This window comes from Prionailurus bengalensis, chromosome X (assembly GCF_016509475.1).
Source record: "Prionailurus bengalensis isolate Pbe53 chromosome X, Fcat_Pben_1.1_paternal_pri, whole genome shotgun sequence".
In the NCBI taxonomy this organism is placed as follows: domain Eukaryota; kingdom Metazoa; phylum Chordata; class Mammalia; order Carnivora; family Felidae; genus Prionailurus; species Prionailurus bengalensis.
This window is the reverse complement of record NC_057361.1, coordinates 62,113,320-62,131,481: the sequence shown is the minus strand read 5'-3', so window position 1 is coordinate 62,131,481 and position 18,162 is coordinate 62,113,320. Positions and strand designations below refer to the sequence as shown.

The 18,162-nt window shown below is 37.0% G+C and overlaps 1 protein-coding gene across 2 annotated transcripts in view; it reads left to right on the top strand.

The window, feature by feature from the left end:
- The window catches only part of ZDHHC15 (zinc finger DHHC-type palmitoyltransferase 15), a 236,446-nt gene that overhangs the window by 99,805 nt on the left and 118,479 nt on the right, over window positions 1-18,162 (top strand). For both annotated transcript variants that reach the window (XM_043570663.1, XM_043570664.1), the window contains exon 3: window positions 12,881-12,975. In XM_043570663.1, the coding sequence (XP_043426598.1) occupies window positions 12,881-12,975 (95 nt within the window). The remainder of the gene's footprint in view (window positions 1-12,880; window positions 12,976-18,162) is intronic.

Sequence of the window (18,162 nt, the reverse complement as noted above, 5' to 3'; positions counted from 1 at the left end):
ATTAGTGTTTTTGTATTTTGGGGGTAATGTGATTGTTGGATCATAGGATACTTATATTTTTAACTTTTTGAGGGACCTCCATACTATTTTCCACAGTAGCTGCAAGAGTTGACATTCACACCAACTGTACAACTGGGTTCTCCTTTCTCCACATCATTGTCAATGCTAGTTGTTTCTCATGTTGTTAATTTTAGCCATTCTGACATGTGTGAGGTGATATTTCATTGTAGTTTTGATTTGTATTTCCCTGATGATCAGTGATATTTGACCATCTTTCATATATCTGTTGGCCATCTGGATTTCTTCTTTGAAAAAAATGTCCATTCATGTTTTCTGCCCATTTTCTAATTGGATTATTCATTTTTGGGGTGTTGAGTTTTATAATATCTTTATATATTTTGGATACTAATCCTTTATCAGATATATCATTTGCAAATACCTTAATCCATTCCATAGGGTACCGTTTAGTTTTGTTTTTTCCTTTACTGTGGAGAAGCTTTTTATTTTTATAAAGTCCTGTAGTTTATTTTTGCTTTTATTTCCCTTGCCTCAGGAGATATATCTAGAAAGAAATTGCTATGGCTGATGTCAAAGAGGTTATTACCTGCTTCTAGGATTTTTATGATTTTATGTCTACATTTAGGTCTTTCCTCCATTTTGAATTTATTTTTGTGTATGGTGTAAGAAAGTGACCCAGTTTTATTCTTTTGCATGATGCAAGCAATATTATACTGCAGTATCATACCACAGTATTCCCAGCACCATTTGTTGAAGAAACTGTCATTTGCCCATTAATTTTAATTCCTGCTTTGTCAAAGATTAATTGGCCATATATTTGTGGTTTCATTTATGAGTCTCCTCTTCTTTTCCATTGATCTATGTGTCTTTTTTGTACCAGTATCATAATGTTTTGATCACTACAGCTTTATAATATAACTTTAAATCCAGAATTTTGATGCCTCCAGGGTTGTTTGTCTTTTTCAAGATTACTTTGGTATTTGGGGTCTTTTGTGGTTCTGCACAAATTTTGGGTTTGTTCGTTCTTGCTCTGTGAAAAATGTTGGTGGTATTTTGATAGAGATTGCATTAAATGTGTTGATTGCTTTGGGTAGCATAGACATTTTAACAATATTTGTTCTTCCAATCCATGAGCATGGAATGTCTTGCCATTTCTTTGTGTTCTCTTCAATTTCATTTGTCAGTGTTTCCTAGTTTTCAGAGTACAGGTCTTTCACCTCTTTTGTTATGTGTATTCCTAGGTATCTTTTCTGTGTGTGTGCAGTTGTAAATGGGATTGACTCCTTAATTTATGTCTCTGCTGCTTCATTATTGCTGTATAGAAATGCATCAGATTTCTATATGTTGATTTTGTATCCTGAGACTTTACTAAAATCATGTATCAGTTCTAGCAGTTTATTGGTGGAGTCTTCTGGGCTTTCTGTATAAAGTATCATGTTATCTGTAAATAGCGAAAGTTTGACTTCTTCCTTGATAATTTGTATGTCTTTTATTTCTTTTTGTTGTATGAATGCTGTGGCTAGTAATTTAGGTACTATGTTAAATGACAGTGGTGAGAGTGGACATCCCTATCTTGTCCCTGAATTAGAGGAATAGTTCTCAGTTTTTCCCCATTGAGTATGATATGAGCTATGAGTTTTTCATGGATGGCCTTTATTATATTGAGGAATGTTCCCTGTAAGCCTATTTTTTTTATCATGAATGGATGTTGTACTTTGTCAAATGCTTTTCAGCATCTATTGAAATGATCATATAATTTTTATCATTTCTTTTATTAATGTGGTGTAAAACATTGATTGTAAATATTGTACACCCTTGCTTCCTGTTAATAAATGCCACTTGATTGGAGTAATTTTTAAATTTCTTGTTCTATTTAGTTTGCTAGTATTTTGTTGACAAATTTTGCATGTATGTTCATCGGAGATATTGGCCTGTAGTTCTCTTCTTTTGTAGTATCTTTTTATGGTTTCGGTATCAGGATAATGCTGGCCTCATGGTATGAATGTGGAACATTTCCTTCCTCGTCTATTTTTTTGAAATGGTTTGAGAAGAATAGGTATAACTCTTCTTTAAATGTTTGGTAGATTTCATCTGTGAAGCTCTCTGTTCATGGAATTCTGTTTGTCAGGAGGTTTTTACTTACTTATTCAGTTTTTTTCCTGGTTATTGGTCTGTTCAAGATTTCTATTTCTTCTTTCAGTTCTGGTGGTTTATATGTTCCTAGGAATTTATCCATTTCTTCCAAGTTGTCCATTTGTTCAAATAGTGTTTCTATTTCTGGGGTATTGGTTGTACTTTCCTGTCCCTCATTTGTGATTTTATTTATTTGATTACTTTCCCCTTTTTTGGATAAGTCTAGCTATAGGTTTATCAATTTTACGAATTTTTTTCAGTGAACCAGATCCTGCTCTCATCGATCTGTTCTATTGTTTTTTAGATCATTTATTTCTGCTCTAATCTTTATTATTTCCATCTTTCTGCTGGCTTTAGGCTTTGTTGTTCTTTTTCTAGCTTCTTTAGATGAAAGGTTAGGCTGTTTACTTAAGACTATTCTTGCTTTTTGAATTCAGCCTGTTTTGCTATATACATCCCTCTTAGCACCACTTTTGCTCAATCCTAAATGTTTTGGACCATTGTATTTTTATTTGCATTTGTTTCCATGATTTTTTTTATTTCTTCTTTGATTTCCTGGTTGATTGATTCATTATTTAGTAGGATATTGTTTAACTTCTATGTTTTAATGTTTTTTCCGCATTTTTCTTGGGATTGACTTCTAGTTTCATAGTGTTGTGGTCAGAAAAGCTACATGATGTGACTTCAATCTTTCTGTATTTATTGAGGCCTGATATGTGACCTAATGTGTGATCTGTTCTGAGGAATGTCCCAGGCGCCCTTGAAAAGAATGTATATTCAACTGTTTTAGAATAGAATGTTCTGAATATAACTGTTAAGTACCTGGTCCACTGTGCCATTGAAAACCATTGTTTTCTTGTTGAATTTCTGCATAGATGATCTATTGATGTAACTGGGATGTTAAGCCACCTACTAGTTTTGCATCGTTATCAATTAGTTCCTTTATGTTTGTTATTGTTTCATGTATTTGGGTCCTTCCTTATAGGTGCATAAATATTTGTAATTGTTAGATCTTCTTTTTGTATTGTATCCTTTATTATGGTATAGTGCCCTTATTTGTCTGTTTTTTTCCAGTCTGTTTTTACACGAATGTGGAATAATTTGTTTTTTTTTTAATATGAAATTTATTGTCAAATTGGTTTCCATACAACAACCAGTGCTCATCCCAACAGGTGCCCTCCTCAATGCCCATCACCCACTTCTCCCTCCCTCCCACCCCCCATCAACACTCAGTTTATTCTGTTTTTAAGAGTCTCTTATGGTTTGCCTCCCTCCCTAACTCTGGCTTTCTTTTGACAACCATTTGCATGATAAATGTTTCTCCATCCCCTCACTTTCAATCTGCAGGTGTCTTTAGGTCTATAATGAGTCTCTTATAGACAGCATATAGATGGGCCTTCTTTTTTTATCCATTCTGACACCCTATGTATTTTTATTCAGCATTTAGTCCATTTACAAAGTAATTATTGGTAGGCATGTATTTATTATCACTTTATTCATGCTTTGTCATTGTTTCTGGTGATTTCTCTGATCTTTTCTTATCTTTGTCACTTTTGGTTTCTCCTTTGCCCTCAAAGAGTCCCCTTCATATTTCTTGCAGGGCTAGTTTAGTGGTCACAGATTCCTTTAGTTTTTGTTTCTCTGGGAGACTCTATCTCTGCTTCTATCTGAATGATAGCCATGCTATATAGAGTATTCTTGGTTGCGGATTTTTCTGCTTCAGCATTTTGAACATATCATGCCACTGCCTTCTGTCTTACCAAGTTTCTGTTAAGATGTCTCCAGCTAGCCTTATGGATTTTTTTCTTGTCAGCTAAGGACTTCTTTTGTCTTGCCACTTTAAGATTTTTTCTTTATCACTATGTTTTGCAAATTTAATTATTATATGTCTTGGGGTTGGCCTGCTTTCATTGATTTTGATGAGAGTTCTCTCTGCCTCCTAGATCTGGATATCTGTTTCTTTCCCCAGACTAGGGATATTTTCAGCTATTATTTCCTCAAATAAATTTTCTGCCCCCTTTTCTCTCTTCTTCTTCTGGGACTCATATACAAATGTTATTATGTTTGATGGAGTCACTGAGTTCCCTAAGTCTATCTCATGTTGCATACATCTTCTTTCTTTCTTTTGTTCAGCTTCATTATTTTCATTATTTTCTTCTATGTTACTAATTAATCCCTTTGCTTCTTCCAGCCTGCTTTTCATTGCATCAAGCCTGTTTCCAATCTCATTTATTGTACTTTTCATCTTTGATTGATTCTTTTAACTGTTATCTCTGTGGTACAGGTCTCATAGACGTCTTCTTTTCTCAAGCCCAGTGAGTATTCTTATGGTTGTTCCTTTAAATTCTCCATCAGTCACATGATATTATACATGGAAAATCCGATAGACTCCACCAAAAGTCTGCTAGAACTGATACAGGAATTCAGCAAAGTTGCAGGATACAAAATCAATGTACAGAAATCAGTTGCATTCTTATACACTAACAATGAAGCAACAGAAAGACAAATAAAGAAACTGATCCCATTCACAATTGCACCAAGAAGCATAAAATACCTAGGAATAAATCTAACCAAAGATGTAAAAGATCTGTATGCTGAAAACTATAGAAAGCTTATGAAGGTAATTGAAGAAGATATAAAGAAATGGAAAGACATTCCGTGCTCATGGATTGGAAGAATAAATATTGTCAAAATGTCAATACTACCCAAAGCTATCTACACATTCAATGCAATCCCAATCTACATTGCACCAGCATTCTTCTCGAAGCTAGAACAAGCAATTCTAAAATTCATATGGAACCACAAAAGGCCCCGAATAGCCAAAGTAATTTTGAAGAAGAAGACCAAAGTAGGAGGCATCACAATCCCAGACTTTAGCCTCTACTACAAAGCTGTCATCATCAAGACAGCATGGTATTGGCACAAAAACAGACACATAGACCAATGGAATAGAATAGAAACCCCAGAACTAGACCCACAAACGTATGGCCAACTCATCTTTGACAAAGCAGCAAAGAACATCCAATGGAAAAAAGACAGTCTCTTTAACAAATGGTGCTGGGAGAACTGGACAGCAACATGCAGAAGATTGAAACTAAACCACTTTCTCACACCATTCACAAAAATAAACTCAAAATGGATAAAGGACCTGAGGGTGAGACAGGAAACCATCAAAACCCTAGAGGAGAAAGCAGGAAAAGACCTCTCTGACCTCAGCTGTAGCAATCTCTTGCTCGACACATCCCCAAAGGCAACGGAATTAAAAGCAGAAATGAACTAGTGGGACCTCATGAAGATAAAAAGCTTCTGCACAGCAAAGGAAACAACCAACAAAACCAGAAGGCAACCAACAGAATGGGAAAAGATATTTGCAAATGACATATCAGACAAAGGGCTAGTATCCAAAATCTATAAAGAACTCACCAAACTCCACACCCGAAAAACAAAGAACCCAGTGAAGAAATGGGCAGAAAACATGAATAGACACTTCTCTAAAGAAGACATCTGGATGGCCAACAGGCACATGAAAAGATGCTCAACTTCTCTCCTCATCAGGGAAATACAAATCAAAACCACACCGAGATATCACCTCACGCCAGTCAGAGTGGCGAAAATGAACAAATCAGGAGACTATAGATGCTGGAGAGGATGTGGAGAAACGGGAACCCTCTTGCACTGTTGGTGGGAATGCAAACTGGTGCAGCCACTCTGGAAAACAGTGTGGAGGTTCCTCAGAAAATTAAAAATAGACCTACCCTATGACTCAGCAATAGCACTGCTAGGAATTTACCCAAGGGATACAGGAGTAATGATGCATAGGGGCAATTGTACCCCAATGTTTATAGCAGCACTCTGAACAATAGCCAAATTGTGGAAAGAGCCTAAATGTCCATCAACTGATGAAGGGATAAAGAAATTGTGGTTTATATACACAATGGAGTACTACAGGGCAATGAGAAAGAACGAAATATGGCCCTTTGTAGCAACGTGGATGGAACTGGAGAGTGTGATGCTAAGTGAAATAAGCCATACAGAGAAAGACAGATACCATATGGTTTCACTCTTATGTGAATCCTGAGAAACTTAACAGAAACCCATGGGGGAAGGGAAGAAAAAAAAAAAGAGGTTAGAGTGGGAGAGAGTCAAAGCATAAGAGACTCTTAAAAACTGAGAACAAACTGAGGGTTGATGGGGGGTGGGAGGGCAGGGAGGGTGGGTGATGGGTATTGAGGAGGGTACCTTTTGGGATGAACAGTGGGTGTTGTATGGAAACCAATTTGACAATAAATTTCATATATTGAAAAAATAAATAAATAAATAAATTCCCCATCAGTCATATTACTTATATCTGTTTTATTTAGATCTCTGGCCATGGCCTTATCTTGTTCTTTCATTTAGGAGAAATTCTTCTGTCTTGGCAGTCTGTCTATGTCTCTGCCTTTTTCTGTGTGTTAGAAAAGCCAGTTATGTCTCCTGCTCCTGAAAGCAATGGCCTTATGAAGAATAGGTCATGTAATGCCAAGGGCCTGTTGCTTCAAGGAATGTCTTTGGTGTGTGCTGCTTGTACTCTGCTGTTGTGTTTTGTCTGCACTTCCTTCAGGCCAGTCTGCAGAGGCTCCCCTTGCCCAGGTGTGTGCAGTGTTTGGTCTCTGGTCTGAATGTGGTGAGTCTTAACTAGATGTGCTCCGGTCTGCTTATGAAATGAAATCTGACAACTCTTCCACCAGAACTGAGGTCCTTCAGAACTTTCTGGCAAGGACATGTGGTGTGGGCAGGAATTTGCGCTGGTTTTCTTGGAGAAAGCCCTGCCATGCCTGAGGCAAGCATGACTGCAAAGGGCAGTCCCACAAGAGTGCAGCAGTATGGGGCTTGGTGTAAGCACATTAGGCAGCCAGTGTCAGTTCTGTACTGCCTCTTGCAGGTGGCATTGTGTTTATGCTGAAGGGAAGAGGAGGCATAGAGCGCCATTCAAGACTTTTGTTCCTGGAGAGGTGTCTCTGAATGCTGCATCTCAGGGATGTTCTCCGAGTAGAGTAAATAATCTCCCCACTGTGTGCCCACTGTTTTTCAGATTGCTGTTTCCCTGCTGTCCACCCCCAGCTTCTGCCTTCTGTCCAAGAGCCGTACAGTGTCCTCCAGGCTCAATCCCATCCAAGACTGCTGACCTTTAAAACTCCAAGGTTTAAGCCCTGCTGGTTTCAAGAACTCATGAAATTAGGCCCACGTCATTTTCCAAGCCAATGGTTTTTGGGGAAACCTTTTGAATCCCCCTATGTGCTCAAAGCTCTCTATCACCCTTCTCTGTGACCACATTTCCCTCCCCTCCACAGCACCCATGATCCTTTTCTCCCCTAAACCATGTCTCTCCACTTCCTACCTTCTTTGATATGGCTTCTTCTCACCCTTTAGCTGTGGAGCTTGTTCTGTCAGTCTTCAGGTCTATTTCTGGTATCTTTATGATAATTTGATAATTATCTAGTTGTATTCCTGAGATGAGATGAGCTTAGAGTCCACCTACTGCATTGCTATCTTCCCTCTCTCTTCCCCAAGTGAATTTTTATTGTAAAGATGAATAGGCCTCTAGTTCGTGGTGTGATACATATGGAACTTAGAAATCCTCTCTGCCATGCCCTGAAACTGCCAGGGAGTTGACAGAGTATAACAGACCCTTGTATGTACCTTAGTTGAATCTGTGCAATGAGTGTTGGAGCAGGTGATGTCCAAGATCCCTTCTAACCACAGTCTTGTTCACTGTACAACCCCAGCACTTGATCGTAGGACCTGGAGAGCCACAATCCACTGAGTGGCCATGTGGAAGCTTCTAGTGTCCAGCCATGAAGCAAGTGTGGAAGAGTTCATGGACAGGGCAATAGCAGGAAAGATACAGTGGTCAGGTGGCGGGGGGAGGTCTGTGGATTCAGTGTGAGCAGGATCCCCATTCTCCCTTCTCTTAATTGCCCCCCTCATAGCTCCACCCTGCAATACCCTGGCATGAGCATCACCTGAATGGCTCTGTGGAACCTATGGTTCCCCCACAATGGAAAAAAAGCTTTTTTTTTTTCATTTTTTTTTTAATGTCAGCTTGACAGTGTCTACCAAAGGGCCTATGTTTGGGCAAGGTTTTTTCATTACATTGTTTTTAATAGCAAGAAAAAAGGAAACAACTAATATTTTTCATAAGAAACAGTTTGGTCAAATTGTGGTACACTGATGCAATGAAAACCAATGCAACATTTTAAATTTATTTATTTTATTTTATTAATTAATTTATTTTTTTAAAATTTTTTTTTCTTTCAGCGTTTATTTTTTTATTTTTGGGACAGAGAGAGACATAGCATGAACGGGGAGGGGCAGAGAGAGAGGGAGACACAGAATCGGAAACAGGCTCCAGGCTCTGAGCCATCAGCCCAGAGCCCAACGCGGGGCTCGAACTCACGGACCGCGAGATCGTGACCTGGCTGAAGTCTGAAGTTGGACGCTTAACCGACTGCACCACCCAGGCGCCCCTAATTTATTTATTTTTGAGAGAGAGAAGGTGTGAGTGGAGGAGGGGCAGAGGAAGGGGTGAGAGAGACAATCCCAAGCAGGGCCCACACTGTCAGTGCAGAGCCCGATGCCAGGCTTAAACCCATGAACCGTGAGATCATGACCTGAGCCACCCCGGTGCCCCCCCCCTGCAACATTTGTTTGTAGGAGAATGAGGAAGCTCACTCTTTCCAAGTTATAGTAAGTAGAATTATTTCCAACTTAGAGAAAATGAAAAAGAAATCAGTGCAAAACTGTGCAAAACAGTGCAAATACTTCTATTTGTGTGGGGGGAAAAACCACCCTGTTTCAGTACTTCCATATGTTTAAAATCTAAAAGGGTACAGGATGAAGTCATGAAATTGTGACATTTGTTGCTTTCAGGAGGGAAACTTGGTGGCTGAGAGACAGGGACAGAGGGGAGATTTTTCCTGTGTACCACTTTATACCTTCAAATTTTGAATGTTGTGAATGTATTGCTTTTCAAAAGACATACAATAAAAATTTTTAAATATTATAAAAATTCCATATGCATGTTGTCTTCATAGATTTATATAAACATATGAAAATCAGAAGATCTGGAATGATACATGCCAAATAATAAATGGGTATTATGCCTTAGGATGGGGAAGTAGAAGGTAGATGTATGTGTACAGTGAACTTTTATGTTTTACTTTAAATTGCTTGAATTTGAAAGTGAGATTTCTTAATGACACAAATTAAGCACATAAAAAGGGTATTGAACACAAGACAAGGAACACTGGGCTCAGAGTACAGCTTTTTCAATTTAGTCATAAATGTGTGAGAGGCTTACCCATATTAACTTGGTCTTGAGGCATCATTCCCTTGAGTCTTTCTTGAGTCCTTGCAATGCAAGGCTCACAATGAAACAGTAAACTGGCCATCAGTTTTATAATGAATGACCTTTGTGAAGAATACTGAAATTTCTGATATCAGAACTATCCAGGAGGCAACGAGTATAAAAAATTAAGCAGTGGGAAGCCACTTTTACAGCTGTCACAAAGATACAACTGATATTTCAAAACTATATAATCTGAAGACACTGTCATGTTTTATTAGTTTAACAAAGTTGAAAGTGCTGTTTACATAATGACTTTAACAATGTTGATGTTGTAAGTGAAAGTTCACTGTGATTTTTATACTAAGTTTATTGGTATTTTTATGTAAAATTAGGACTGCAGATTATTCCCCCACCAGTCTTAGTCCAAGGATGTGACCCTAACCAGATGCAATTATGCAGTCATGTGGAACCTTCCTTTCTAGTGCTGAAAAAGAAAATGTCTCTAATTATTGGCTTCAATAAATATGAATCCATACTACTTCTTTAAAAAGTGTGTATTCTTTGAGGCTACTGAAAAGAATTTGTGATTTACAGTCAGTAACCCTGTGTTTAAGATCTGAATACATTATATAATAGCTGTGTCACTTTGCATAACCAACCACTTCTGATAGTTAATCAACTGTCCCTATCCTACTTCCTATCTCACAAAGTTATTGAAACAATAAAATGAGATAATATGAAATGGCGTTGTAAACTGTAGTGTTGTGCAAATAATATCATTATCATCTTTTAGCACCTACAGTGGCAGAGATAATGATAAGTGGTGATGGTAACTTCCCTCACATTGTTATAAAGAAAATTTCCCCTTTAGTTTTAGAATCACATGGTAACTTTTAAAACATGAAACTTCCAGAAAGTGTCATTAAAAATTTGGCACTACAAAAGGAATTTTGAAGAAGAAGACCAAAGCAGGAGGCATCACAATCCCAGACTTTAGCCTCTACTACAAAGCTGTCATCATCAAGACAGCATGGTATTGGCACAAAAACAGACACATAGACCAATGGAATAGAATAGAAACCCCAGAACTAGACCCACAAACGTATGGCCAACTCATCTTTGACAAAGCAGGAAAGAACATCCAATGGAAAAAAGACAGCCTCTTTAACAAATGATGCTGGGAGAACTGGACAGCAACATGCAGAAGGTTGAAACTAGACCACTTTCTCCCACCATTGACAAAAATAAACTCAAAATGGATAAAGGACCTAAATGTGAGACAGGAAACCATCAAAACCTTAGAGGAGAAAGCAGGAAAAGACCTCTCTGACCTCAGCCGTAGCAATCTCTTACTCGACACATCCCCAAAGGCAAGGGAATTAAAAGCAAAAGTGAATTACTGGGACCTTATGAAGATAAAAAGCTTCTGCACAGCAAAGGAAACAACCAACAAAACTAAAAGGCAACCAACGGAATGGGAAAAGATATTCGCAAATGACATATCGGACAAAGGGCTAGTATCCAAAATCTATAAAGAGCTCACCAAACTCCACACCCAAAAAACAAATAACCCAGTGAAGAAATGGGCAGAAAACATGAATAGACACTTCTCTAAAGAAGACATCCGGATGGCCAACAGGCACATGAAAAGATATTCAGCGTCACTCCTTATCAGGGAAATACAAATCAAAACCACACTCAGGTATCACCTCACGCCAGTCAGAGCGGCCAAAATGAACAAATCAGGAGACTATAGATGCTGGAGAGGATGTGGAGAAACGGGAACCCTCTTGCACTGTTGGTGGGAATGCAAATTGGTGCAGCCGCTCTGGAAAGCAGTGTGGAGCTTCCTCAGAAAATTAAAAATAGACCTACCCTATGACCCAGCAATAGCACTGCTAGGAATTTATCCAAGGGATACAGGAGCACTGATGCATAGGGCCACTTGTACCCCAATGTTCATAGCAGCACTCTCAACAATAGCCAAATTATGGAAAGAGCCTAAATGTCCATCAACTGATGAATGGATAAAGAAATTGTGGTTTATATACACAGTGGAACATTATGTGGCAATGAGAAAAAAAATGAAATATGGCCTTTTGTAGCAACGTGGATGGAACTGGAGAGTGTGATGCTAAGTGAAATAAGCCATACAGAGAAAGACAGATACCATATGGTTTCACTCTTATGTGGATCCTGAGAAACTTAACAGGAACCCATGGGGGAGGGGAAGGAAAAAAAAAAAAAAGAGGTTAGAATGGGAGAGAGCCAAAGCATAAGAGACTGTTAAAAACTGAGAACAAACTGAGGGTTGATGGGGGGTGGGAGGGAGGAGAGGGTGGGTGATGGGTATTGAGGAGGGCACCTTTTGGGATGAGCACTGGGTGTTGTATGGAAACCAATTTGTCAATAAATTTCAGAAAAAAAAAATAAATAAAGATTAAAAAAATTAAAAAAAAATACAAAATCTTTCTATGTTGTTTTTCAACATTTTCTGGCTATTATATTTAAAAAAATTAATATTGTTTTTCTCTTACAATGAGGGAAAAGTCTTTTTCCAGTACAACTTGGTTGAATTCTGGTCATGCATTTAATTTCACCAGGTCTCATTTGTTAAATGGCTGTATTATTACTTGTCCGCTTCTACTACCATGGTAAATGTCAAATGAAATGATAGATGACAAAAAAAAAATTTGGACTAAAAAAGTATATCCACATGATCCATATTATTTAGTATTTTAGTCCTTCTGTTGAATGCATTGGGTCATGAATTAACTATGCATTTGAACCTCCTGGACAGGATAGCTTGACATTTGTGTGGGGTCAGTAATTTGGAGTTGAATATGACAGTCATCAACCTTTTAATGTTTTTGTTATGATACTATAGGATATTTTTAATTTCTTGCAATGAAGAAGTGGGTAGAAAGAATTTAAAGCAAAACAAGCAAAACCAATAACTGGAAGCATTCAGTCAATATCCCATTACTATTTTCACTGCTGCTATTATTATTACCTCTCCCACCATCACCACCACCACCAATAATAAGAAAAACAGCAACAGTAAAACTCTTGTCATGCCAACGCTTTCCAAATACTTTAAATAGATTTTTATGTACAAATGTAGTATTTTTGTATTTGTAGGCCTTTTGTGTATTATTTACTTAGATATATTTTTAAATTCAATAAAACCGAATATTCCTATGTAAAAAAAAAAATTTGGCACTACATCTTGTTTCTGTCACTTTATGGGAAAAAGTTAAGAATTAAAATTTTATAAGAGTACTAGAAAATACTTGGTAATAGGAAAACAAAACACATTTGTTGTTTAGTTTTATGTCTTTCAGAACTCTTAGGAATGGACAAAAAATAGTGTAAACACTGATTTTTTCTCTTAAATTTCAGTTATCTACCTCATATTCTACCATGCCATCTTTGTGTTCTTTACCTGGACCTACTGGAAGTCTATATTTACACTTCCACAACAGCCAAACCAGAAGGTAAGAATACTGGTTACTCCATAAAGACTAAAGACAGAGGAAAGTAGAAATGTCAAAAACAAAACAAAACAAATAAAAACAAAAAGAGATTTTGGGGCGCCTGGGTGTCTCAGTCGGTTAAGCGTCCGACTTTGCCTCAGGTCATGATCTCGCGGTCCGTGGGTTCAGGCCCCGCGTCGGGCTCTGTGCTGACAAGCTCAGAGCCTGAAGCCTGTTTCGAATTCTCTGTATCCCTCTTTCTCTGACCCTCCACTGTTCATGCTCTCTCTCTCTCTCTGTCTCAAAAATAAATAAACGTTAAAAAAAAAGAGATTTTTTAAAAAAGCAAATAATTTTCCATTACAAAAGAGATTCAGGGTAATATTTAAAAAGGACTCTTAGTGATTAAGGTAAATGATAGTCTATTGAAGGATAGTCTATTGCAAGATCACTGACCATAGATACCTTGAAGACTAAGAAACCATTATCTGAACTGGTGATAAAATTAAAAAGCAAGAACAACTTGGATACTGAGGACTCATCTATTTCAATTTTGTAAAACTGTATAATATTAGAACCCAGTGATATTCTGGAAGACAACTCCTAGAAAAAAATTACAATAGTTAAATTATTATTGTCAAACTGTACTCCCTTGAACCAAAGTGTTTCATGCAGTATTTGAGAAGGTTAATCAAAGAGTTTATAACTGTATCAGACATTTATGCTGTGACTACTATAAAACAAGTTAGGTTGTAAAGTAGAAAAAAAGGAATGATGAAAGATATTTAAACAGCTTCCAAACATTAGGAAAAATACTGATATAAATTTCTCCACTTATGGAACCAAAATGGTATACAAGAAAAATGAAATTAAATACAAATGAAAACAGTAATAGAAGAATTGAGAAACATAAGAGATATAGGATATATAGAAAATAAATGGCAGCAGTCCTTCCTTATGAGTAATTATTTGAAATATAAATGGATTAAACCATCTAACTAAAAGGCAAAAATTGACAAATAAATAAACATTATCATCTATTTTTAAAATTTTATCCTTTTTAAATTTTTAATTCCAGTATAGTTAACATACAGTGTAATATTAGTTTCAGATGCACAAAATTTAGTGAGTCAGCACTTACATACAACACATGGTGCTCATCAGGAAAAGTGCACTCCTTAATCCCCATCACCTATTTAACCAATCCCCCCACCTACCTCCCCTCTGGTGACCATGAGTTTGTTCTCTATTAAGAACTTTTTCTTGTTTGTCTCTCTCATTTTTTTCCTTTGTTCATTTGCTTAGTTTCTTAAATTTCACATATGAGTGAAATCATATGACATTTGTCTTTCTCTGACTGACTTATTTTACTTAACATTATATTCTCTAGCTCCATTCATGTTGTTGCAACAACATATTGCAACATATTATATGCAACAACATATAACATATGCAACATATAACTTATATAACATATATATGTTGCAATATAACTGAATAATATTCCAGTATATATATATTATGTTAATAATACACATACCACATCTTATTTATCCATTCATCTGTCAGTGGACACTTGGGCTGATGCCATATTTGGCAATTATAGAAAAAAATGCAATAAACATAGGGGTGTATATAATCTCTTGAATTTGAGTTTTTGTATTCTTTGGGTATATACCCAGTAGCATGATGACTGGATCTAGGATAGGTCTAGTTTTATTTTTTTAATGTTTATTTATTTATTTTGAGAGAGAGAGAGAGAGAGAGAGAGAGAGAGAATGCACACAAGTGGGGGAAGAGCAGAGAGAAAGGGAGAGAGAGAATCCCAAGCAGGCTCCACCCTCAACACAGAGCCGACACAGGGCTCGATCTCATGACCATATCATGACCTGAGCCAAAATCAAGATAAAAAATTCAGCCACTCAGGCAGCCCTGATATTGTCATTTTAAATTTTAACTATTCTAGAGGCACTTGGTTGGCTCAGTCAGTTAAGCAACTGACTTTGGTTCAGGTCATGATCTCACAGCTCATGGGTTGGAGCCCCATGTCAGGCTCTGTGCTGACAGTTCAGAGCCTGGAGCCTGCTTCAGATTATGTGTCTCCTTCTCTCTCTCTCTGCCCCTCACCAACTTATTCTCTCTCTCTCTCTCTCTCTCTCTCTCTCTCTCTCTCAAAAATAAACATTAAAAAAATTAAAAATAAATAAATTTTAACTATTCTAGTTATTAATATAAAATTTTAAACAATTCTTTTTAATTTTGATAATTAAAAGTAACACTTGGAGAAACCCTTTAATTTGGGGGCTGTCCTTGAGAATATAACTTTTGTGTGGCATACTGAACCTGCTTGAAAGACAAAATTGTTACTGCTAATATGTGATGAAAACTTTGTGGTTATTCAATAAGTTAGTTTGGGTTTGGAATAAGATGTAATGCCTGGATGCCCTATTTCTGGCACTAACCAAGCCTTTTTGAGGATTAGAATGCAATGAGCTAGTAAACACATTTTAGGTGGACAATTGGTGGTAGATTGGAATGTATTTGGTATTAGAGAAATTAATATCATGGCTATCAAATAGGCCCCCAAAACTCATCTTTTCTTTTTAGCAATTAAAAATGTTGAAAATGTGGTCTTAAATGTTAGACATTTGCAGTTCTTATCTGAATCTTATCATCATCCCACCCAGTTTAGGCCTACAAAATTCCCAACCACTCAGCCTTTCTAGTTACCTATAAGCTTTCTAAATAGTGTGAAGGAGACAATTTTTGTCCAGCTAAAATTCACATAATATAAAATTCCATTGTTTCAAATGTTTATATATTTTGAAAGAGTTTGTGTGTGTGTGAGCTGGGGGAGGGACAGAGAGACAATCCCAAGCAGTCTCTGTGCTGACAGAGTGAGCTGACATGGGGCTCTATCCCATGACCTTGAGATCATGACCTGAGCTGAAATCAAGTCAGACACTTAACTGACTGAGCCACCCCAGCATTCCTAAAATTCCATTTTAAAGTGTACATTTCATAATGTATAATTAAGTGGTATTTAGTATATTCACAGTGTTGTTCAGCCATCACCACTATCTAGTTCCAGACTATTTTCATCACTTCAAAAGGAAACCCCATATGCATTAGACAATAGTTCCCTCTTTCCCCCATCCCCAGATCCTGGCAACCATTAATCTACTTTCTATCTCATTAGATTTCCTTCCTTTCTGGATATTGCATATAAATGATATCAAACAATATGTAGTCTTTGGTGTCTGGTGTCTTTCTGTTAGCATGTTTCCAAGGTTCATTCATGCTGTGGCATGTATTAGAATGCACTCTTGTTATGCCTGAACAATATTCCATTTATGGACATACCACATTTGGTTTATCCATTCATCTTCTTAAAAATTTTTTTTAGCGTTTGTTCCTTTTTGAGAGACAGAGAGAGACAGTGTGAGTGGGGGAGAGGCAGAGAGAGAGGGAGACACAGAATCCAAAACAGGCTCCAGTCTCTGAGCTGTCAGTACAGAACCTGACGTGGGGCTCAGACTCACGACTCAAGATCATGACCTGAGCCAGTCAGACGCCCAACTGACTGAGCCACCCAGGCGGCCCTATCCATTCATCTTTTGATGGATATCTTGGGTCTTTCCATCTTTTGGCTATAGTGAATAGTGCTCTATGAACGATTGTGTATAGCTCTTTGTTTGAACATCTGTTTTCAATTCGAGTATATACCTAGGAATAGTATTGCTAGGTCACATGATAATTTTATGTTTAACTGTATGAGAAACTGAAAAACTGTTTTCCACACCAGCTGTACCATTTTACATTCCCAGTATCAATGTATGAGGATTCAGAGTTTCCCACATCCACATTAACATTCATTCTTTTCTCTTTTCTTTTCTTTTTCTCTCTCACTCTCTTTCTCTCTCTCTCCCTCTTTCTCTCTCTCCCTCTCTCTCTCTCCCTCTCTCTCTCTCTCTCTCTCCCCCCCTCTCTCTCTCTCTCCCTCTCTCTCTCCCTCTCCCTCTCCCTCTCCCTCTCTCTCTTTCTTTCCATATGTATGTATATTTTGGACTTCTTGGTGGGTGTGAAGTAGTATCTCACTGTAGTCTTTATTTATATTTCTCTATGACTAATGATGTCAATCATCTTTCCATGTGCTTGTTGGCTATTCATATATATTCTTCATTTATTAGTTAGGTTGTTTGTCTTTTTGTTCTTGAGTTGTAAGAATCTTTATATATTTTGGATACTTGACATTTATCAGGTATGTAATTTGTTAATATTTTCCCCTGTTCCATAGGTTGTCTCTTCACTCTGTTGGTAGTGTTTTGATGCCCAGAAGCTTTAAATTTTGAAGTAATCCAATTTATCTACTTTTACTTCTGTTGTCTCTGCTTTTGATGTCATATCCAAAAGATGATTGCCAGATCCAATGTCATGAAATTTATTCCCTATGTTTTCTTCTAAGGGTTTTGTGGTTTTAGCTTTTTATGTGTAGATACTTAATCCATTTGAGCTAATTTTTGTATATCGTTTAAGTTAAGGATCCAGCTTCATTATGTTGCATGTGCATGTACAGTTTTCCTAGGACCATTTGTTGAAAAGACCATCTTTTCCCATTGAATGGTCTTGACACTCTTTTCAAAAATCATCTTACCACATATGTGAGGGTTTGTTTGTGGGCTCCTACTTCTACTCCATTAGTCTTTGTGTCTGTACCACACTGTTTTGAATCTTGTATCTTTGTAGTAAGTTTAGAAATAAATAAGTGAGACAAGCAAGTTTGTTCTTTTTCAGGATTATTTTGGCTATTTGGGGTTCCTTGAGATTTCATATGAATTTTAAGATGGAATTTTCTATTTATACAGAAAAGTATCATTGGAATTTTGATAGAGATTGCATCAAATTTGCAGACTACTTTGGGTGGTAACAATATTCTTAACGATATTAACTTTTCTGATCCATAAACATGAGATGTCTTTCCATTTATTTGTATCTATTTTTAGCAACAGTTTTTAGTTTTCAGTGTACAAGATTTTCACCTCATTGATGAAGTTTATTCCTAAGTATTTTATTCTTTTTCATAATATTGTAAATGTAGTTGTTTTCTTAATTTTTATGATTATTCATTGCTAACATATGGAAATACAGCTGATTGTTGTGTGTTGATTTTGTATCCTACAATTTCGCTGGCTTTAACATATTACTTCT